A 23,218-nucleotide genomic window follows, 5' to 3' on the forward strand; every position below is an offset into this window, starting at 1 on the left:
TCTGTTTCTTCATCATCCTCCTTCTCTTCTCCCTCTTCTTCTTCAGCTTCATCATGTTCCTCTGTGTCAGCTCCTTCTTCATCCATCTCATCCTTATCTTGCTCTGTATCTTCCTCTTCCTATTTTACCTCCTCTTCACTGACAGTAGGACTAACATCATAAGTGAGGGCTTTGATGTCATCCTCTGCTGGCAAGTCTCTAAAGACTGACCATGTTATAGGGGTTCTGAGGTTTTGGAGGGCATCTTCAATGAGGATCCTAATCAACCCATGGTGAGCCAATTGTTGGGAATTCCCCTCCTTCACTTTGATGCTTGAGTCTATGAGTGATTGCAACAAGAAATATGGTATGCTGAGTCTTTGGTGAGGTGGTGTTTCTACCCCAAATCTTAATTCTTCAAGGATCCTGAAATGATAGCCATAGACAACACTATATCTACCCTCACATGAGATGTATTTGATGAGTTGGTAGCCTACCTCACTCCATGGGTATGGTAGACTTTCCCTCCTTACTCCATTTTTGTCCTCAGTGGGTTCTTCACCTTCTAAAAAGAATTTTCTTTTTGCCACCTGGCTGTCTCCTTTGTCTTCTTTTCTCCATGGGATTCTTAGGGGAAGTGTGGTGACCCTGCTGATGAGCTCTGAGGTGAGATCTATAGTGAGGCCCCTTACTAAAACAGTGGCATGGATTCTGTTGTGTGGAGTGAGGGAGAGAGAAAATTCTTGAGCCACCTCATCATCATACCCTCTGAATTTTTCGAAAAACCCCATCCAGTTGTGTCTTGTAAAGATTTCAAGCACCTGGGGGTGTTGTTGGATTCTCACAGTGTTTGTGGGCTCTCTCCTATTAAACCCTCTTGTCATCTTGCTGGTGAAGCTTGAGGAGAAAATGAGAGGGTTGACACAATTTTTCAAATGCAGGAGCAAAACAGAGTTGACTGTGTATTTAATTCACTTCACATAGTTGCTAAATTCACTCAATTTTAGAGTATCCCTGGTTCATTTACTTGCAAAGGGGGATGAAATTGTAGAGCCTACCTCTTTAGACTGGTTGCAGTGGCCAATTCTTGTGATATCCCTTCTGAACTCTTCTCTGCCAATCCTGTAGATAGTCTCTGTGTATCCTGTAGACTGTATCCTGTAGGATTTACTGTGCATGCTCATGTGGGCGCCCTGGGTTATGAGAGTGACTTGAGTGAGGGAGTTTCGAGGAGGTGAAATGCATGAATTCATGGGAACAATGTTTTATTTCCTCTTATGGTGATTCAGGGTGAGGTGGTGTGCTAGCAGCAAAGGGACATTGCAATTTTTGGACCGTTGGTCCGCACTACCACCTCATCGTTTCCCACTCCTCGTAATCAACTCCCACCTCGTAGATTCGTAGTTTAACAACTTTTTGTCCTACTCCTCTGTCTTTGAGTTGACTGCAGCCATGTGTGAGAGGACACCCGGTTGTGCATGTGTTGACTGAATGAAGGTGGCCAAGTTAACTGGCCACCTTTTCACTTATAAACCATCTCATAACCCTTACAATTTTTGACTACATGATGCATATGAGTGAGCGAGCGGGATACTTACCTGTGGTTTCAATGCTATGCTGCAGTATCCTTTGATCGACAGTAGTCCCGATATTTGTTGTTAAAGGCCTGCTGCATCTGAGCCCAAGTCGCGATGCTATCTCCAAGTAAGCCCATGAACCAGCGCAATGCTACATCCTTGAGGGTAGATGGAAATAGTTTTAACTTTTGCTCATCATCTGTATAGTCATAGGTTCGGCATATAACAACAAACTCAAATAGGAAAGTGTCGGGGTCCTCTGTGGTCAGGCCATGGAAATGAGGTAGGGCAGAGGGGCTTATATTTTTCATCTTAGTGTCCCCATTGGTTTCCCTGATGGGGAAGGCACCCTCAACTCTCTCTCTATTCCCTCTGTCATTTCGGTTTTCAACCATTGGTTTAGTAGGAATGGGTTCCTCTTCTTCTTCTTCCCCTGTAGGTTCTTCAAATATGTCAGGTTTCTCACCTAAAGGATCCTCCAGTTCACAGCCATAGAAGAAGAGAGAAGGTTGGCTGTTGGATGCAATGGGGGTATTTGGCAAAAATTTCCCTAAGTTGTCCCTATTCCTACGAGGCATGAAAGGAAATATTTTTGGGTTGGTTTTGTATTTTTTTTTTTTTTAAACCTGGAAAGTACTTGCAGAAATGAAATTGCTGATTGAATGAAAATCACTGATAGAATGAAAAAGCTACTTGCTGAATTGAAATCCTACTTGCAGAATGGAAAGGAAAGCAGATAATGAAAAATGAAAGAAAGGAAGCAACTAGATTACTTTTGCAGAAATAAACTAACAACAGAATATTGAAGACAAGAAATAGAAGAAAAGAAAGCAGTAATCACATTCTACTCAGACACCTCCCCGACAACGACGCCAAAAAAGTGATGAGCGCTAGTATTGCAGCAAGGATGCTGCAACTCCTGGGCTACCAGCTTTACTTATCAACCTAGGGTTCGTACAAACTTGGAGGTGACAATGCTGTATGCACAAGTAAAAGTGATGGTCCTGCTTGTTTTCATTGTTCAGCCGGCGAGAGACCACTGGGGTTCCAACCCAGATTTCTATAGAGTCAGAAGACGCTTGGTTCTTTGATGGAAGAAGGGAAAATCTACTTTAAGAGAGGTACTCTACTGCAGTAATGGAAAACAACATGTAATGCTAAATCACACCATACACTAATTAACCATTTAAGCAGCTATGCTAAGCAGAATTACTAAATCAACACTAAACAAATGCTACTATGTAAGTTGTAGAAGTAAAAAGCATCAAACCATACTAATGTGCAAGCAAAAAACTAAACTAAATCTGTTTCACTTTTTTGGGTTTTTTTGGCAAAATCAAGTATGCAAACTAATTGTTCTTGTGGATGTGACAAGTGGATGGAAGGTGTTTGAGGATGGCTAGAAGGTTTATGAAGTGGTTGGATGGTGTGGAGGGGTCCTAGGAGGCTTTTTGTGACTTCTAGAGGTTTCCCATCAATTTGGCCTCAAAACAGGCTGTTTCAGGAAAACCTACAGGATGTACTAGAAACCTACAGGATGATCCTGTAGGAATTATAGGAAACCTACAGGATATAGCCGAGAGCTAATTGTGAGCTGTTGGGAAGCTTGGGAAAGGTGTGTGATGAGTGGAATGGGATGTTAGAAGGTCTATGAGCACTCAGGAGTCAATATCCAAGATAAGGGATGGCTAGATTCGCTCAATGTATTTTAGGGGAATTTTAATGGAAAATGATGAAAAACTAGTGAGGGTGATGGTGAAACAAGAGATGGCTAAGGTGGATGAAGTGGAAGGTGGCTGCTGGTGATGAGGTCTGAGTCTCCTCCTGAAGTACTGGCTTTGCTTATAACATGTGTGTCTTCCAAGAACTATGCAACAAGATACATTTTCATAAACTAGAAAAGCATGAATCAATTGCCTATATTATGCATGAAGAAAGTTGCTGAAGGGAATGAAAGCATGAGTGAGATCTTATTGCAGAAATGGAGATGGAAAATGATGACAATGAAATATGCCTTGCAACATGAACCAAATACTGAATCAAAGACAACAAACTCCAAATCTCATACAAGAACTAGAAATCTGTGTTTTTGGGGCTGCTGAAGGGTCCCTTCCTCAAGTCATGGTCCTAGAGGGAGGAAGTGAGGCCGAGACACCTGCTGACAACCTTGTGGTGATCCTTTTTCTCCTTGCTAACCTGCTACTTGAAAGAAGGCACAAATGGAAGCAAACTCACACAACTAATGTAATCTATACTGTTGTAATGGAAATGCATCTACTAAGCAAATGAACAATTAAGCTATGAATCTATACTAGCATACATGTACAATAAAGAGGAGCCTTGGCTGCTAGGGTTGGGCCCTAACCCAAGAGCTTCAACCCTCTGAGTTAACTTAGTGCTAGCTCAAAACAAAATTCATTCTTATTACCAAAACAATGGATTATATCAAAAACTGTCACAAGTCTTGCAGCTCGAAAATAGGGTAGAGTTTTACAATCAAAAATCCGAATCCTACTGAGGTCCCAGGCCTCTCTACTTATACATCTGAAGTCTCCAACGACTTTCTTAAAATTAAGGAGGCTCGGCTCCCAAACTCGAGATAAACTGGTGCTTTGTCTTTCACTTGCTCGACTGCCTTTTAGTCCTCATGATTTGGCTGTTTGCACTCCGAGCTGATGGAGGAATATTCGAATGGAGGGGTAGTAAATGAGGAGGATTTACCTCCTATAATCTCTCTCCCTTGTCCCATCGAGTTTTGACCTTGGTCTTTGCCAAAATTCCTTGCTTTTATCCTTTAATCCTGCATTAAATGCACTTTAGACCACAAAGCAAAATATCCAACTCTAACTCATCTCATAAAGAAAATATAATCAAAAGTATGCAATAAGTTATGAGAATAGTTGGTTTGACTAAGCTAGGAGGTGAATTAAGGCCTATATAATTACCCAATGATGAGGCTCATCAATGTATATGGTATCGGGAAGCGGTACCACGCAACCAAAATTGAGATCTCCCATGTAGTGCCAGCGTTAAAGCCAATAACTAGTAAAGGAGATCCCATGGGACTAGGATACAAGGCTAACCATCAAATTGGGTAGAGGAGACAAGAGTATAGACCTAGCCTACTCTTTCCGCTGAATCCCCCCCACCAATCCATGCCCAAAAGTGTCCGTGAAAATTAAACAAAATTACTCAACTATACCAATGAAAAGCCATACCTTTGGGGTTGGGAGGCCCACTTTCAAACATATGATCATAACAGATGGGTGAGGGACCACATGGCTGGCTCATGTGGCGGAGAAAATGACACATCGAACTATCTTGTGGCTGCAAGAGGCTCTCGCTACCGATTGAGGACCATTTAGGAGAATTTTTTTCTCCTATATACACTACCCACATGTGGTGGGTAACAATACTCACTGGAGTAAACCATAAATTTCCTTTTCTCTTGTCTATCTTGGCTTTGGATGAGCTCATACCTCACTAAATATCTCAACCCTAGGTCTCATGTGGCAGAGAAAATGGCACATCGAGCTATCTTGTGGCTGCAAGAGGCTCTGGCTGTCGATTGAGGACCATATAGGAGAAATTTTTTTCTCCTATATACACTACCCACAGGTGGTGGGTAACAATACTCATTGGAGTAAACAATAAATTTGCTTTTCTCTTGTGTACCTTGGCTTTGGATGAGCTCATACCTCACTAAATATCTCAACCCTAGTTCTCATGTAGCCTTCTCTCAAAGGAGTTTTCCATGAAAAGTCCTTCTAGCTTCTCCCAAAGCTCGCACATTTATTGAACCTTTCCATTGAATGAGCCACCTTCCCTCACTCCAAACTTATCATAGATACATATAGTGAATTATTCGAACCACAAAGGTGTATATGTGTCCCACGGAAATGAGGAACCTGTTAAGAGACAAATCTGATCCACTGGAGAGTGTGAATCAATAGATATTGGATGCAAGCCATAGGATTCATAATAATATGCCACTGTAATACGATGCTTGAGATGTGAGGCAATAGAATAAACATACTGAGTATGCAGACCATAATGTATGTAGACCATGATGCATGCGGACTATGTAAGGGCAAAAAATATGCGAAGCATAATGGATGCGAACCATAAAAGAGCAAACCATATGTAGACCATGTTGTACGTAGACCATGCAAGAGCAAACCATATGCGGACCAAAAATGCGATTCAAAAATTATATATTTGAACCTCAGACGGATGATAGATATACGAGTCACGGTGTTTTCTTTCTATGAGCCATCCAATGCTCACAATATATAGTTATCTGATGGGTGAAAGAGTTCCTTAAAAAGTGAAGTCGGCTTGCCCTTGTCACTGAACCTTTCTTTTGATTTCAACTTTAATTATATTAAATACATTTCCTTTACCCATTTTTGAATTTTATAAATTCTCTTATAATATTTGCCACATTAATAATAATCTTTTAATATTTTGCCTCTAATAAATATATTTGCTAGAGTCCTGAAATGAATTCTTCTTTGGGCAGAATGGGCTTTTCTTTGGGGTAGTGGGGATTCCCTTCGGGGAAATGCATCCCAAAGATGCCCAAATCTTTCTTCAGGAGACCCATGAGACCAATAGTTGAGCCCCAAAGCCACTATGGGGTACCACTTGATGACTTACACTGGGATTAAGGGGCCATCCCCTTGTCCATCATTCATGGAGCCCTCTCTCTCATTATGGAGGACTCAGTGAGGCCCTCCATCAACCCTTCTACACCATGACATCATCATTTTGACTCACTTATGGATGCTTCTTCATAACTTTTAGTGGCTACTTAGTTGGCTTGTAACCAAGACTTGTTGTTAGCACATTATTTTATAATTTTGGGGGCTATTTAGGCTAAATCGAATTAGGAGAGACTCATATAAATAGAGACGAGTCTCATTTGTGAGAAGTTATCATCATCACTTGGATCTTTCTCTTGTAAATAATTTTATGCTTTTCTCTTGGATGCTAGTGCAGACTCTTTGATGCATTTTGATATCTTTGGAAGCTAAAATTTCGTTCTTCGTTGGAGCTACATCTTGGTTTATGGTTCAATATATCTCATTGTCATTTTGTAAGTGCTATTTTGTTGAAAATTTCTCTTGAAATTATGTCTAATGTATGGAATTGTTGCAACTAGTTAATGCTCTTGTGCCCTAATTTGTTGAATATCATTGTAAAAGGCTATTTGGTTGGCAATTGCATATGTTACTCATTGCATGACAATAGATGAATGTTCCTAGTGGATGGAATTTTGTTTTTCTTCCATGAAAATCCATAAATCTTGAGTAGGTAAATGTTAAAGATTGGTTGCTAGGGCATCATTCTTTAGCTTCCTTGAAGACAATTTTGGCAAATTTTGAATCATCTTAGACTCCATAGCCTAGGAATTAGGCATTGGTCTAAGAAAATCAGTGATCAACCTTTCCTTTCCCTTTTTTTTCTCCTCTAAAATTTCAGCTATATCCTTGGACGGCTAGCTAGGACATCAAAAGAATTCTCTTTGAGGAGGAATTTTGGAATTCAGATAGAACTCTTCCTTAGTGTCTCCTTTAGGTGATCTCAAATTTTGGTGGAATTCTCATGATTAAATATCCATAAATCCTTGTGCCCTAGGTGTGCCCTAGAAGGGAACCTAGCTTGTTTTCCTTGGATACATGGCTTTCTTGAGGGTTGTATGAGCTTGAAACCCTTTCCTCTCTCTTACCTTGACCTAGAGAATACCTTGGAGGAATTTCTTCCCACGTTTATCCCTAAAACCCTAGGTCTAGTGTAAGCCCTTTGTAGGTCTCTCAAGAAAAGTGAAGAGCCTATTTGAAGTGTCAAATCATCTTACAAAGCTTCTTGAGAGGTCCTATCTCACCCTTGGAGTCTTGATCTTAGGCAGGCCTATTGCCATTGCAAATCTCAAGCCCTAAGTCTTGATCTTCATCCTAGGTATTTCTTGGAGAGCCTGTTACCTCTCAAACTAGCAGGGGACCTAAAGGGGTTTCCTATGAGGACAACTGCTGGGTTAAGGGCAACAATGGAGACTTAGCCCACTGTCACCACAGCTAAGACTCCCTACTCTTTACGGACTTTCACCAATGGGAGGAGATCCAATAGTTGGGAAGTCACTTATAAAGTATAGATCAAAGAATGGGTAATGGACCTTTGAAATCACTTCATACCTAGTCATTGACATAACCATTACAAGTGATTTCTTCTTACCAGGACTCCTCCCATCGGTGAAAGTCTGTAAAAATTAGGGGACATTGATTAAGGTGACAGTGGGTATTTGTCCCATTGTTGTCACTTGGTCTAGTAGTTGTGCCATAGGTTCCCCTTCTAGGGCCCTGCTAGATTGTGTGGTAGTAGTGACAATCATGCAAGGATTGAAACTAGATGATTAAAGTGGAATTTTCCATGTTCCAAGCCCTTTCAAGGTGGACGTCCGTCAAATCTAAGGTGTAGTGGATGAAGGATAAGGCAGACTGAAATGGATCAGAAGAAAAAGAGGGGAGACTAGAATTTTCCATGTTCCAAGCCCTTTCAAGGTGGATGTCCGTCAAATCTAAGGTGTAGTGGATGAAGGATAAGGCAGACTGAAATGGATCAGAAGAAAAAGAGGGGAGACTATGAATGCTAATGTTCAATTCCTTGGACTGCGCTAACCTTAATCTTGGGTTTGACAACCTCCTCCACAACAGGGAAAAACACTCTTCCCCTTCATGCCATGAATCCAAGATTGCTCTCCTCCACCTGTTTCTGCTGTTGCTGAATTATTTCAGCTTTTTTCTCTTTGATAGTTGACATTTTGGAATGAAGAGCACCCATATTATCTAGTTGCTTGAATGTGAAGCCATTCTTGAGATGCTTGATTTGCTGTTTTAGTTGTAGGTTTTTTCTATAGTTGTATGATCTTGATATCCTTGCATAATTGCACCGTGGAGATTTTCTCATTTTGAAGCTTTTCAACTGCAATCATAAAGTTATTTATTTCCACAATCAAAGAGGACGTCTCCTGGGGATTGGGCATTAATGGTGCTGTGGTTGGAATGTAGGTATCAGATTGATTAGCTTTGCTAAACTGTTTGAGGTCCTGCCAAGAGCTCATGGATATTGAGGTTTAGCAGGCTAGAAAATTTTACAGGATGCAAAATCTGGGTTTTACCCCGCTTCTAGCAAATTCTAGAATATTCTATAGCCCTTCTTCTTCCTTCCTCTCTTCTTTTTTCCTTCAGTTTTAGTCTGTGCCTTCTTAGCCAATCCATGTTGTGTTTTGTTCCCAACAACAAAAACAATGCCTTCTGCATTTTTATTTATTTTTGCATGTTCTAAGCATATGGGCTGAGTTGCACTTGCAACCCTTTATATAAAGGCCTGGAATTTGGTTTCTTTAATTTTATTTGCTAGTACTAGGAATTTAAAGATGCTATGTCGTTCTGTTTTACTGGCTGTAGATTGGTAAGCTATGGTGTAAGTCTTTTATCAAGTTGTCATTTAGTATCAGCCCTGGTTTTTACAGCAAACATTTTGTCCTTTACCTTGGAAACTATTTCTACTTCTTTTATGGGGTTTCCGATTGAAAACATAGATATTTCTATCTATATGTCTGAAAGCTGTAACATTTAGCTTGGTCACTCTTATTGTTCTCCCCCACAAACTAGTGTCTCAAATAATTTGTATCTAATGTCTAATGCACATGTCTGTAACTGTTGCCTTCAGAATTTTTTTTCTATAATTTGCAGTTTTTATGCTGCTATTCTAATTTATTTTGTTGCTGATCCTTTTTAAATGTTGCAAATTTTCAGATCCAATTTCAAATTTTGTGGGATTCTGTTTATTTTTTCTGAGACACATCCAGTTCACTTCAGTAGAGTTCGTGGAGGATATTATGTGCCAAACTCACCAAACGTTGCAAATATTACTTTCAACACTAAAAGTCTAGGTGATGGGAGGCAAGCATTCAAAAGGCTCATTCTGGAGGCGTCCATCATACAGTTCTTCATCATATGGCCCTTCACCAGCATGGAATTCTTCATCATATTACCCTTCATCAGCAGTTCCATCTGAAACTTATACACAGTCAGTGGCTAAAAATAAGTTACAAAGGAGATACTCCAGAATAGCTGACAATTACAATTCACTTGATGAGGTATTCTTACTCTCAGTTTTGGTAAACTGTTATGAGTTGTTAAAAATGAAGGGTTTGCCATTCTGCACATATAGGATGTTCATTTCTTTGAGATGGGTTTGAATTCATATAAATTTTCCTTGCAAGTTATCAGATATGTTCCTTAGATTATATAACTCATTCCTACTTTCTCAGAGTACTTAAACCCTAGAAAACATTCTGTTTCAGTGGAATACATAATCTTAATTGAAAAATAAAGCTGATTCTTGAGATGATATTCAGTAGTACAAGTCTAGACTCTAGATGCATGCTAGAAATTCAAGATAATCATCTATCTAGGTCAACATAACACTCAACAAAAAATGGCCGGTTTGGTCAGTTGTAATGATTTAAAAGAATTGGCTTTGCATGGGTTTGAATGTCCCTGAATATTACATTGAGCATATATACTTGTATTATATACTGTGTTTCATAAATCATTCATTTTTGGGTTTTGAAAAATGCATCTTATATTAACAAGTAGATATTTACAAAGATGAAAACAAAAGTAGAAGGGTATATAGAGTGGTGTAATGTCTTATATCATTTTTCTCCACGCTATCAATGCAAAAATAAAGGTAGATTAAGCTAGGCATCTAATTCTTTGACATGCTTAATCAAAAGGTAACCTATGGTAGATAATCACACACATAACTTTGTTAAGCCCTATATAATCCCCATGTTAACCCTAAAACCCTTTATTAAGTCCTAGATATTGAGTGATTATATTTTGATTGATTATACTCCAACTATAGAGAAAATCATGTACTCTCTCCTAAACTAACAAGGTTGACTCCTCAACAAATGGATGAAAGAAGAGCAAAAGGATTATGTTTCAATTGTGACAAGTATAGTAAAGGGCATAAGTGCAGTAAGAATAAATTATTCTGCAGAGATTGTGAAGATGAAGAAGATCATGAAGTCAAAGTTCACAAGATCTAGAGCTAGAAGAAAATGCACTAACAATATCTTGTCATGCATTGGTCAGCATCAATACTCCACAAACCCTCAAGATAGAAGGAAATGTCAAAAGTAAAAAGGTATCTTTGATAGTCAGTAAGAGTGGTATGAGACACTCTCTTTTGATTGGAACTGACTTTGGGTCAGTAAAAGTGGTATGACACACTCTCCTTTGATTGGGACTGACTTCGGGTTAGTAGAGAATGGTATGATACATTCTCGATCACTTATTCTTCTTCATAGTTCGGCAGAGCAGTGCATTGATGGCAGAGATAGTACAGATTGCTAGATGGAGTTCTCTCTAGTTGATAGGGAGTGTCAAAATTGGCAACTAGGGCCAAACTCCACATGGGTCATCTTATTTATGACAGCTGATATTTTTCTTGGATTCCTCTCTTTGAGAGGTATAGGATTGATCTAAAGATCATCCGATTCCGACATGTACAAATGAAGATATGAATTTATTTATATTATGGACAAATTGTCAAGGTCGGCCAGCAAGCAAAACAGGTATTCAAACCCCCAACTCATCCTCAATGTTGCATATAAAAGGAGACCTCAAGTCATTATCATCATCTCATCTCACATCTCTCTCTCTCTCCTCTTGTGATTGGGTACGCATTTCTGGGCAATCTTCTCTCTCACACGTGCGAAGGAAAGGAGGATAGATTTCTGTTGACTGCGTTGACCAGCGTTGACTGAGCTGCAGGGAGGTTGTTTGACTGCATTGACTTGATGCATTGACCTATTTTGACTTCAGTTTGGGTGAGGTATCTCTGTGTTAGCAGGCCGCAGATCTGGGCACATAAACTGAGGCAATCTGACCTCTCCTTTGACCAGCGTTGACCGTACTAGGGCTGGCCGTAGGGTTGACTTTTGTTGACCAATTTTGACTGGAACTTTTCAGACTGTTTTAGGTTGATTAGACTTGTTGGAGGCCAAAGTTGATTGGGTTTGACCAAGCTGAATTGAGGAAGAATTCTGCCCTGTTGACCAGCGTTGACTTTTTTGGTTAGGGCTCTTTTGCCACTGTCATAAATTATCAGATTTGTAAATTGTACAATCTCTCTCTGCTGAACTATTAAAGAATATAAGAAGAATTGATCAAGGGTTTCTCCACATTGGGGTTTGTCCTTGGCTGGTGCCACATCTTGTGTCCTCTTGTCTTGGCTTGTCTTCTATTGTTTATGTTTATGTTTTATCTGCATTTTACTATCATGTTGATGTGATTGCTAATTTGAATATTGATACTAGGCTAATAAAGAAATTGAAGTGAAATTGCTCTAAAGCATAAAACATACCATAGTTGCCTAAAATTAACAGAAATAATAGTGGAACAAAGTGGGGTAGCAAGGGAAGGCTCCAAGCCACATGCCATGGTGCAAGGGTAGCTAAAATGAGGGAAGGCCACACATGGGTAAATGGATGTAGGAGGGAGCAATTGTGGTGCATGAGTTACCTTGACCTTTCTTTTCTACCCTTCTTAATATGCATTTTGCCATTTATTGATTTTTCTTTGTTTTAACTGCTTGGGGCTTCAGGGAATGAGAGCATGATGTGTATGGTAAAGCAGTGATTACCCCCCCTTAAGGTTGTGCAATTCATCTCCGGTTGGAACAATCATGGGTTCCTCAATGATGCAGGGAGCTCACATAAGTGGCCCTAGGAACCAGGGTGATGGCCATAATGATAAGGGGTAGAGCTCATGTCTAGCTTTTTCCCATGTGCTAATTTTTTATGTCCCAGCCATCTTTTGCATTTTATGGTACATTTCCTGTTACATGTGGCCAAATTATTCTTTTAAGTTTCTTTTTAGTTGCATGGACCTCTAGGGCATCTTTCCAGGCCCAATCCAAAGTGTGGACAAGGGAAGGGGAAGGCTAACTCCTTGTGGACCGAATGGACAAATGTGGACTCGGATGGGAAAAGAGTGAAAAAAGGGTTATAATGAGCAGAGGGGAGTGATGTATATGATGTTGGAATGCGAGACCACGCATCCAAAATCAGGGTTTCCTATGTAGTGCTACTCCTAAAGCTAGTAGCCAATAAATGGAATCCCCCAAGACTAAGATACAAGACTAGCCACCAAGTTGGACAACGGGAAAAGAGTACAGACCAACCTCATTATTTCCACTGAATCCCCCCACTAATCCATGTCTAGATGTGTCCATGATAAGTAAGCAAAAGTACCCAATTACATAATGAAAATCCATACCTTTGGGGTTGGAAGGCCCACCTACAAACATACAATCATAACATATGGACGAGGGCACATAATGGTTGGCTCAGGTGGTAGAGAATGGTGGCACATCGAGTTATCTGGTGTCTGCAAGGGGTTGTTGGCTGCCAGCTAAAGACAAATCTAGGAGAAAAAATTCTCCTATGGGTGTCACCCACTAGTGGTGGGTAACAAGTCCAAATGGCATAACCAAAAACTCCTAATGTACTCCATGTGTTCTAAAGGCTATTTTGGGAATTTCTTCTTGCCTCCTTCTGATTTGATGATATCCTAAATGGAGATCCAACTTAGTAAAGTTTCTATATGCTTGGAGCGATCATGAAACACAAGATTCTCTGATAATCGGACCCCACTTTGGTTGTCGCAGAGGATCACAGTTGTATCCAACACATGTCCAAACAGCTCACTGAACAACTTCCTCAACCAGACAACTTCACAGGAGACCATACTAGTAGCTATGTATTTGACCTTGGTGGTGCTCAAGGCAACCGATTTCTAGTTCCTGCTCATCCCAGATATCGAAGCAGAACCCAAAAAAACAACATCCAAAAGTTCTCTTTCGATCCACTACACTGCCAACCCAATCAACATCAGAATAACCATGCAGCCTCACATCTCTGACAGTGTATCTCAGTCCATGAGTGATTGTGCCCCGAAGATATCTCAGAAGATTCTTGGCACCAATCCGATGTATATGATGAGGTTCAACCATATATTGGCTCAATGTGTTAACTGCAAAACATATGTGCGGACGGGAGTTCACCAAGAACATCAGTGCTTCTATGAGTTGATGATACTCAAAAGTATTTCCTAATTCAGGTCCAACACCACTGCCACATAACATCTTAAAGTTAAGTTCCATTGGAGTAGTCACAGGCTTGCAGTCCACCATCCCAAATCTTTCTAATATCTTCACAACATATTTTCCTTGAGAGAGGAAAATTTCACCTGGCTTTTGCTAGACCTCCAACCCTAGGAAATAGTGCATCGGTCCTAGGTCCTTCATCTCAAATTCAGAAGCCAACTCCCTCTTACATTTGTGAATGAGAGGGTCTGCACTTCCATCAGCTCCATGCTTGATTTTGTAGAGCCACTTAGAGGTGACAACCGATTTGTCCTGGGGTCTAGGGACCACATCCCAGACATCATTCTTCATAATTGACTCGTATTCTTCATTCATAGCATCCTTCCATACTTGATGCTTCACGACTTCTTCGAATGATGAAGGCTCATTTTGAATGATAGTGCTCATGGCGGTCAAATATCCTTGATACCTGTTCGGCTTCTTGCTTTCACGGAAAGTCCCCCTTGGTGCAATGTGTCTCTCGGCATCTTCGAGAGTCTCCCTAAGCCATGAGGGTCTCCTTTTGGAGGAGGAGGGCTCATGAGGAGGAGGATCAATAGGATCCATAGGTTTATCAACATCAGGCATCGTTTCGTCTTCTTTTGCACCCTGATTTCCGATGTCAGCTTCTTTGTCCTTCCTTAGGATAGGAAGGTTGTTGATCTTCTTGAGGGCCATACCTTCATCGAAGGTGTCATCATGACTTATTTCAACTTCCTTTTGATTAGCCACATAAATTCTATATCCCTTAGAATTTTCACTATAGCCCACAAAGATTCCTTTCTTCCCAGATGCACCCAATTTGCTTCTTTTCTCTTTCGGCACATGAAAATATACGGGACTTCCAAAAATTCTAAAATGAGAGACATCGGGTTTCTTACCAGTGAACATTTCTTTGGGAGTCTTGGAGTCCAATGCTTGATGAGGGCATCGATTTTGAACATACACAACGGTATTTGTAGTTTCAACCCATAGGAACTTCGGAAGCCCTTGATCATGAAGCATGGCACGAACAACTTCTACAATAGTGCAATTATTGCTTTCAGCCACACCATTTTGCTCGGGGGTGTATGACGTTGTAGTCTCCCTCTTAATGCTAGCTTCTCTGCAATAATCTTGGAATTCATTGGATTCGTACTCAATCCCATTATCAGTCCTCAATATCTTGATTTTCTTCTCGGATTGGTTTTCGATCAAGGCTTTGAAGTGTCGGAACCAGGTGAACACTTCATCCTTCTTCTTCAAGAAGTAGATCCAGGTCTTGCGAGAATAATCATCCGTAAAGGTGAGATAATATAAGTATCCTCCCAAAGAGTTTACGGGCATCATACCAGATATGTCGGAGTGGATCAATTGCAATATATCTATGGCCTTGCTATTACTTTGAGGGGAATGGTCCCCTTGTAAGTTTTCCTTCGACAAATGCCAAAGATACATCTTGATGCTCTACTTTCAACTCGGGCATACCTGTCACCATCTGTCTCACATTGGGTAGGGCCTTAAAATGAAGTTGGGCAAACCTCCGGTGCCATAGTTCAGATTGTAGAGATGTGTTGCATGACATGGTGGTGGGCTCCAGTATTGTAGCAATAATGCTACAACTCCTGGAGCTTCCTTCTCTAATTTTATCAACCCGGTAGTTCGTAACAAACTTGGAAGCGACGATGCTGTATGCACAAGTACTAGCTCTTGTCGCAGCTGTCACTTGGTCAGCTGGCACAAGTCCGCTAGGGCTCAAGCCAACTTCTATATGTTCTCAGAAGAAGCTTTCTAAATGATGAACGAAGGCTATCTCAAAGGAAATTAACCTACTTTGCAAGAATGAACTGAAAGCCAACCAAACATGGAAACCCTAGTAAACCCTAATCTGACTAGCTTAATCTTTATGATGCAATGGTGGGAATGCAACTTCTAGAAATGATGCCATTACTTCTAGTGAGATGAGATGCATGAATTTAAACTACTTCCATTGAAGAGAACACGTTTTTGGTATTTTTGCTCAAGTGGGTGGAGTTATTATGATTGTGCTTCTTACTGGGTCTTGACTGTGCAGGGGTAGCTAGAAAGGGAGGAAGGCTTGGGAACAGTCAGGAGGACTCTGAGAGGTTCCAGGGGATCCCTCACATCATTCCACAGAAGTCCACAACGTTCAGGTGCTTGGCAACCGTGTTTGCAGGCTTCTACAGGATGTCTGCAGGGGATCCTACAGGAAACTCGGGATTTCTACAGGAAGTCTGCTAACTTCTACAGGATGTTCTACAGTCGGAGTTTTGGATGATGGAGGAGTGAAGGAGCTGTATGGGTGGATAGGTAAGATGAAAGAGGAACTTGTGATGGCCTATGGACAGAGAGATGAGATGGAGAGAGAGTGGATAGAGCTGGTTGGTCGATAGAAGGGTAGAGTAGAGGGGCTAATGTTTTTCATTTTCATGTCTCCATTGGTTTCTCGGATGGGGAAGGCACCTTCTATTCTCTCATCTTCTCTTCTATTGTCAGCCATAGTTTCAGATGGGATGGTCTTTAATTCTTCTTCTGCTATAGGATCTTCGTATATCTCAGGAGGTTCACCTATAGGTTCTTCTGGATCACTGTCATCGAAGAAGAGAGAAGGGTGACTCAGTGATGTGGTGGGGGTGTTGGGTAGGAATTTGCCTGTTTTATCTCGGTTCCTACGAGGCATGAAATGGAAAGACTTTTTGATTGCTTTTGTTTTTTTCTTTGGTACCTGCAAAACTGAAACAAATTGATCTACAACTAACTATCTTGCTGAAATAAAAATGCAGAATTGAAATGAAAGCAGGAAAGGACTAATCTACTTTGCTCGAATGGAATTGCAGAAATGGAAATGCTAGTCTATGCTTGCAGAATTGAAAGGCTAATCTATGCTTGCAAAAATTGAAATTGCGGAATTGAAATGCTAATCTATGAAAACAGGAAATGTTTATGCTACTTTTGCAGAATGGAAATGAAATAAACTACTTGGCAGAAGGCAAGAGTAAGAAAATAGAAGAAAAGCAACAATTACTAATACTCTGATGCTTCCCCGGCAACGACGCCAAAAAGATGGTGGGCTCCAGTATTGTAGCAATAATGCTACAACTCCTGGAACTCCCTTCTTTAATTTTATCAACCCGGTAGTTCGTAACAAACTTGGAAGCGACGGTGCTGTATGCACAAGTACTAGCTCTTGCCGCAGCTGTCACTTAGTCAGCTGGCACAAGTTCGCTAGGGGCTCGAGCCAACTTCTATGAGCTCTTAGAAGAAGCTTTTTAACTGATGGACGAAAGCTAACTCAAAGGAAGCTAATCTACTTGCGGAAAGAAACTGAAAGCCAAAAAGAAACACAAACCCTAGCAAACCCTAATTCTACCAGCTAGTCCTACCGATGCAAAGGAGAGCATGCAAACTACCGAAAGAGATGCCATTACTTCTAAGAAGGTAAAATGCATGTGTCTAAGTTATCACTATCTGAAGAAAACATCTTTTTGTATTTTTGTTTAAGTTATTAGAATTATCATGCATGTGCTTTTAACTGGCTTTTCACTGTGCAGGGGTGGATCAAGGAGGAGAAATGCTTGGAAAAGGTTGGGAAGACTCGGAGAGGGTCTAAGGGATCCCTATCATCCTTTCAGAGAGTTTCACAAAGTCAGGATGCCATGCAACCGTGTTTATGAACTTCTACAGGAAGTCTGCAGGGGTTTCTACAGGAAGTTCTGTAATTCTTCTACAGGATGTTTCGTGATTGGGTTTCTGACTGATAGGTGAGTGGGAGAGAATGCATGAATGGGTAGGGAGGTAGGGTAGGGGCCTGGAATGACCCAATGACTGAGGGATGAGGTGATGAGAGGGTGTGGAAGTCTAGCTTGCATCAAAGAAGGTTTAGGCAATGGAAAGGCAAGAAGGTAGGGTTACGTGGCAAAAGAGCAGATGGGAGATGAGGAAACAGACTTGGTGATGGAGGAGCTGATCTGGACGAGACTCAGATGAACGAGGAGGTGATGAAGGTGCCCTGCATAGTGTTTACCTGATCAAACCAACTACGTCTTGCATACAATCAAAATATTAGATGATCTATCTAACAGTTTAATGAGATCAGTGAACAGCAACCTTATTCATGACAAGAATCACGTACAGCATGTGAACAAAACATTATCAAAGAGATATAAACGCATGACTAACTCCTACCAATCCATCCTAAACATAAAAAGCTACTTCAACCATCAAAAGCAACCTGAGTAACAAAGCACGAATTAAATCTAAAGAGCAGACTTTATTTTAAGAATGCAGCGAACACACATATAGATAAACAAGGGAGGTACTGGGCGCTTGAGATGGGCCCAACCCCAAGAGCTACAGCCTCCCAAGAGAGATTTAGAGCTGGTGCAAAGCTGGATTCATCTTTATTAATCAAGAATGAAGAGTTACATCAAAACTGTCCACAAGGAGAGCTTGAGAATGAGCTGAAAGAAAAGCTAATCTATTACCTACAAATCGAATTACAAAATGACTACAACAAGGCTATGAAATGACTAACTACTAGCTACTATCTACTGGCTAACTAGCTAACATCCACTGGCTAACCAAAATGAGGCCCTAAGCCTTCTTATTTATACAATTGGAGGACCCAACAGTCCTCCTAAAATTTAGGGACTCGGCTGCCCAAGACTTGTAGTTAACAGCAGTCCTACTTGACTTGCTTGGCTGCCCTTGTGTTGATTGATTCGGTGGCCCTTGAACTCCGAGCTGATGGTGGAGAATTTGAGGTAAGGGCCCATAAATGAAGGGGACACCTTCCTACAAATCCTCTCCCTTGTCTTCCCACGAATTTGGCTGCCAAGTGCTCATTAAGACCTTCAATTTTGTCTCCAAATTGACCAAAAAGGCTACACAAAGCACCCATTAGACTTGTTGGCATAATGACTAACCAAATTCACTCTATTAACATAAATATAATCAAAAACATGCAATAAACTAATGAGAATGGTGGATTAAGTCAAATTAGGAGGTTGAATGAGCCCAAATAATTGTCCATTTTTGGGGCTCATCACATGGCTCCCAATGGACTCCCTCCAACTTGATACAAAGTGTCAACCCTGAACCCAAGAGTAAATGCATCTTTAAAATTTCTTTTCCAAAGACGTACCTTTCCATTGATGAATGCCACCTTGAATCCTTTGTCTTCCATGGCTAAAATGGACACTAGGTTCTTCTTGAGGTCAGGTACATATAGTACTTTTTGCAAATGAATAGTGTTACCTTGATTCAATTGAAGGGTAACATTCCCTACTCCCTTCACGGGATACCTGTCTCCTTTTCTATCAGATTAGAGAGGGCTTCCTTGTATCTGGTGAAGTGCCTTGAGGCACCACTATCAATCAACCAATTTCCCAAAGTGTCCGGAGGAGAGTCAGTGGAGAGGGCTGATATAAGATAGTAATCCTTTTGCTTATTGTTAACAACATTTGATTCTTCATACCTGGAGTTCCTTGCTTTCTTGGAGGTCAACCATTTCCTTGATGTCTCGCATTCCTTTTTCCCTTGCAATTGGACTTGCCATTCCTTTGATCGTTGTTGTCGAAGTTGCCCCTGGAATGATTGTGATCATCATCATGCGATGTGTCCCTTCTATTTGGACACTCCCTTGCATAGTGGCCAAACTTATTGCAAACAAAGCACTTTCCCTTCCTTCCTCCCTTAGATCCAGGCTTTCCATGGAGATGACCTTTAGACCTTGCATAATTTCTCCTTTTGGCATGAGCAGAGAATGCAGTGGTGTTGCTTCTATTAGAAGGCATTTCTTGCTCCACCATTCTTGTCTCTTCTTGAATGCATCTCGACATTAATTCTTCAAACCCTGGAATTCGATCATTGTTGAGTATAGTGGTTCTAAATATATACCACTCGGGTGGGAGTCCTCCAAGGGTAGCGATACTAAATTCCCTGTCAGGAATGAGCTCTCCAATCGAAAGTAGATCATTCTTGATCTCAACGATCCTTAAGAAGTAGGATTGAATATTCTCGTCCTTGCACGTCTTAATATCCTTAAACTTATTTTTGAGATAAAATTTAATTAGCATCACTAACCTTGAACATGCTGATCAACCTGTCATAGATCTCCTTGGAGGTCTTCAATTCGGAGATGTAGGCCACCAGACGCTTGTCAATGGAATCTCTGATAATCTTCTTTGCTTTGACATCAACCCTATTGTACTTGGTCTTTGTAGTAGTCAGTGCATTTGAAGGAGGCTCAGGGATTTTACCCTTCACATAATCCAACACTTCTTGTTCTTCCAAGGTCAAATCAAGAGACATCTTCCATCCATGATAGTCAGAATTTTCATAGAGCTTGTCTTCAGTCGGGAAGTGGGATGAGGAACCCATTGAGCCTTTTGTCCTCGTCCAGCTGTCTTTGGTGATTGCTCTTTCACTCTTGCTTGGGCTTTGTCTTCACCTCAGCTCTGATACCATGTTAATTTTAGGCAACAATGGTATGTTCTATGCTTTAGAGCAATTTTTCTTCAATTTCTTTATTAGCCCAGTATCAATATTCAGATCAGCAGTCACATCAACATGATAGTAAAATGCAGATAGAATATAAACATAAACAATAGAAGACAAGCCAAGACAAGAGGACACAAGATGTGGCACCAACTAGGGACAAACCCCAATGTGGGGAAACCTTTGATCAATTCTTCTTATATTCTTCAATAGTTTAGCAGAGAGAGAGATAGTACAATTTACAAATTTGATAATTTATGACAGCAACAAAAGAGCCCTAACTAGAAAAGTCAACGTTGGTCAACAGGGCAAAATTCTTCCTCAATTCAGCTCGGTCAAACCCAGTGAACTTTGGCCTCCAACAACAAGTCTAATAAGCCCAAAACAGTTCGAAAAGTCTAGTCAAAACCGGTCAACGAAAGTCAACCTTATGGCCAGCCCTAGTACAGTCAATGTTGGTCAAAGGAGAGGTCAAATTGCCTCGGTTTTTGTGCCCAAATCTGCGGCTTGCTAGGATAGGGTACCTCTCCCAAACCGAAGTCAAAATAGGTCAACGCAGTCAAACAACCTCCTTGCAGCTCGGTCAACAATGGTCAACAAAAATCTGTCCTTTCCTTCGCACGTGAGAGAGAAGCTTGCCCAAAAATGCGTACCCAGTCACAAGAGGAGAGAGGGAGATGTGAGATGAGATGATGATAATGAATTAAGGTCTCCTTCTTCTATATGCAACGTTGAGGATGAGTTGGGGGTTTGAATACCTGTTTTGTTTGCTGGCCGACCTTGCAATTTGTCCATAATTTTAATAAATTCATATCTTCATTTGTACATGTCGGAATCGGATGATCTTTAGATCAATCCTATACCTCTCGGAGAGAGGAATCCAAGAAAAATATCATCTGTCATAAATAAGATGACCCATGTGGAGTTTCCCCCTAGTTGCCAATTTTAACAATTTCACATGACACTTGCCATTTGATGGATGTACCTTGGACCTGTCACTCTCTTAGAGGTTGAAACTCTCTAATAGTGTCCTAGTTGCACGAAACTTCTAGGAACCTAGCGTTTCGAGCCGTACCTGTAGCCAAAACTCCGAAACTTGGCCAAAACTCGACCATCATTTAATCATCTATTAGAGTTAATATCGACTTGTCATTCCTTCTAAATTGTCATCTATGGGTCTTATTCCCTTTTTCTTGAAAAGATAATGTGTTATTCACTTATTTATTTATATATATACATATATGATGTTTCTATTTTTGGGAGGTGGCGTTTCTAAACGTACCCATTTCAGAAACTCCGAAACATTTCGGCATTTCGTGCAACTTAGATAGGGTCCTTTATTAATGTCCTTCTTGAGCCTGGGAACACCTGTACATTCTAAAGCCCACTTGGAAGGGCATGCCACTATGAAGTGTCCACTTGGACCCCTGATTTGTAAGCTCATTTACTCAATTGCACTAATGAAATTGTTGTACTGGAAGGTGAGGAGACGCATTGGATCTTATACAGGATTGCAGGTGGGTCTTCATCTTGGGTTTGGCCTCCCTATATGGGATCCAAGCCCTCCAGAGGGTCATGATGGCACTTGTAGGGTGAGCGTTGAGAGCCATGGGCCTCCTCCACAACAGAGCATTGATTGCCATGCCATGGGATCCTTCAACACCACATTTGGCTTGCTCATGCCCCACTCATGCAGAGATGATGATGCACTTGGACCACATTGCCTAGCCGACCACATACTTGCACCAGACACTTGGCATTTGATCCAGGGCCCAGATGGGGTTTTGTCTCACATAGGGAGAGGGCTTGTATTCTCGTTCTTGTTGTCATGGATGGGGTATCGACTTGTTTGATCCAATGTTGTGAACATCGTGATCAGGATTAAATCGACGAGGGTTCAAAATCTGAAAAAAATTGTAAAAAACGGGATAAAATCGGTAAAAAGCGGAAAAATTAAAAAAATACAAAAAATACAAAAATCAAGATTTTTTGGGAAAAAATTAGGATTGAATCGCGATTTTTCAAAATGAAAAAATCGTCGATTTAATCATTTCAGGCAAAAAATCGCAATTAAATTGTGATTTTCGCAACACTGGTTTGATTTAGTTGGAGACCCATGAGACCATTCACTGTGCCCCATAGCCACTTGGGAGCACCATAGATGTTTTGCTTGGAAACCAAGGGGCTACCCCCTTGGCCATCATCGTGAGAGCCCTCCTCTTTGATTGGGCACAATGGGCCACCCCCTTGGTCATCGAATTGTTATAGGCTCATATAAGTACAAGTGAGGCCTCTTTGTAACTCATCATGATTTGGATTTGGATTATCTCTTGTAAAAGAATTCGGACTTGCAATTGATGGACGAAGTTGGATATTTTTGATGCATTTTGATGTTTGGATTTTGCTATACTTGCCTTGGAGCTTCTTTTATGCAATTGTGATGGATGGATATACTTTTTTTCTCTTGTAAGTGCAATTTTGATGCTATTCATTGTTGTTGCATGTCTAATGTATGGAATATGTTGTGATAATTTCATTTTGTGCTCTAATGTAATGCGAAATTTTTAGAAACACTAGATTATTGTACTATTACTTGCGTTATTCATTGGAGAATGCGAATGAATGTTCCTAAGGGTTGGTCTAATCTTGCAACCTTCAAACTCCATTATCTCTTGCCAAGCGAAGTATAAAATCCTATGTTGCTGGATAGTTGCTTCCTTATGGCTGGCGAAAGCTCCAATAAGACTCCTTGAAAGAGCGAAGTTCCTTCATCAAGGTTATTCTTGACTCCATTTCTCCCAATTGGCTAGGCACTGATCCTCATCCTAGTTGATCACATCCTACTTCATTTTCTCTCTTTTTCGTTTTTCTTCCCTAACTTGGAAGGATCCCTAGGGCCTAGTGTGAAATGCATTAGGGTGGTCCATTTGAAGAGCGAGTTG

The 23,218-nt window shown here is 40.7% G+C and overlaps 1 protein-coding gene across 2 annotated transcripts in view; it reads left to right on the forward strand.

Annotated features, from left to right (window-relative positions):
* Positions 1–23,218, forward strand: part of LOC149172672 (E3 ubiquitin-protein ligase RGLG5-like) — a 250,599-nt gene that overhangs the window by 55,265 nt on the left and 172,116 nt on the right. For both annotated transcript variants that reach the window (XM_089424403.1, XM_089424402.1), the window contains one exon: positions 9,374–9,717. In XM_089424403.1, coding sequence (XP_089280529.1) covers positions 9,514–9,717 — 204 coding nt within the window. In that variant the 5' untranslated portion in view covers positions 9,374–9,513. The remainder of the gene's footprint in view (positions 1–9,373; positions 9,718–23,218) is intronic.

Source organism: Pinus tabuliformis, chromosome 4_2, assembly GCF_031772625.1.
Source record: "Pinus tabuliformis cultivar Carrire ecotype Pingquan chromosome 4_2, CPIR1, whole genome shotgun sequence".
NCBI lineage: Eukaryota > Viridiplantae > Streptophyta > Pinopsida > Pinales > Pinaceae > Pinus > Pinus tabuliformis.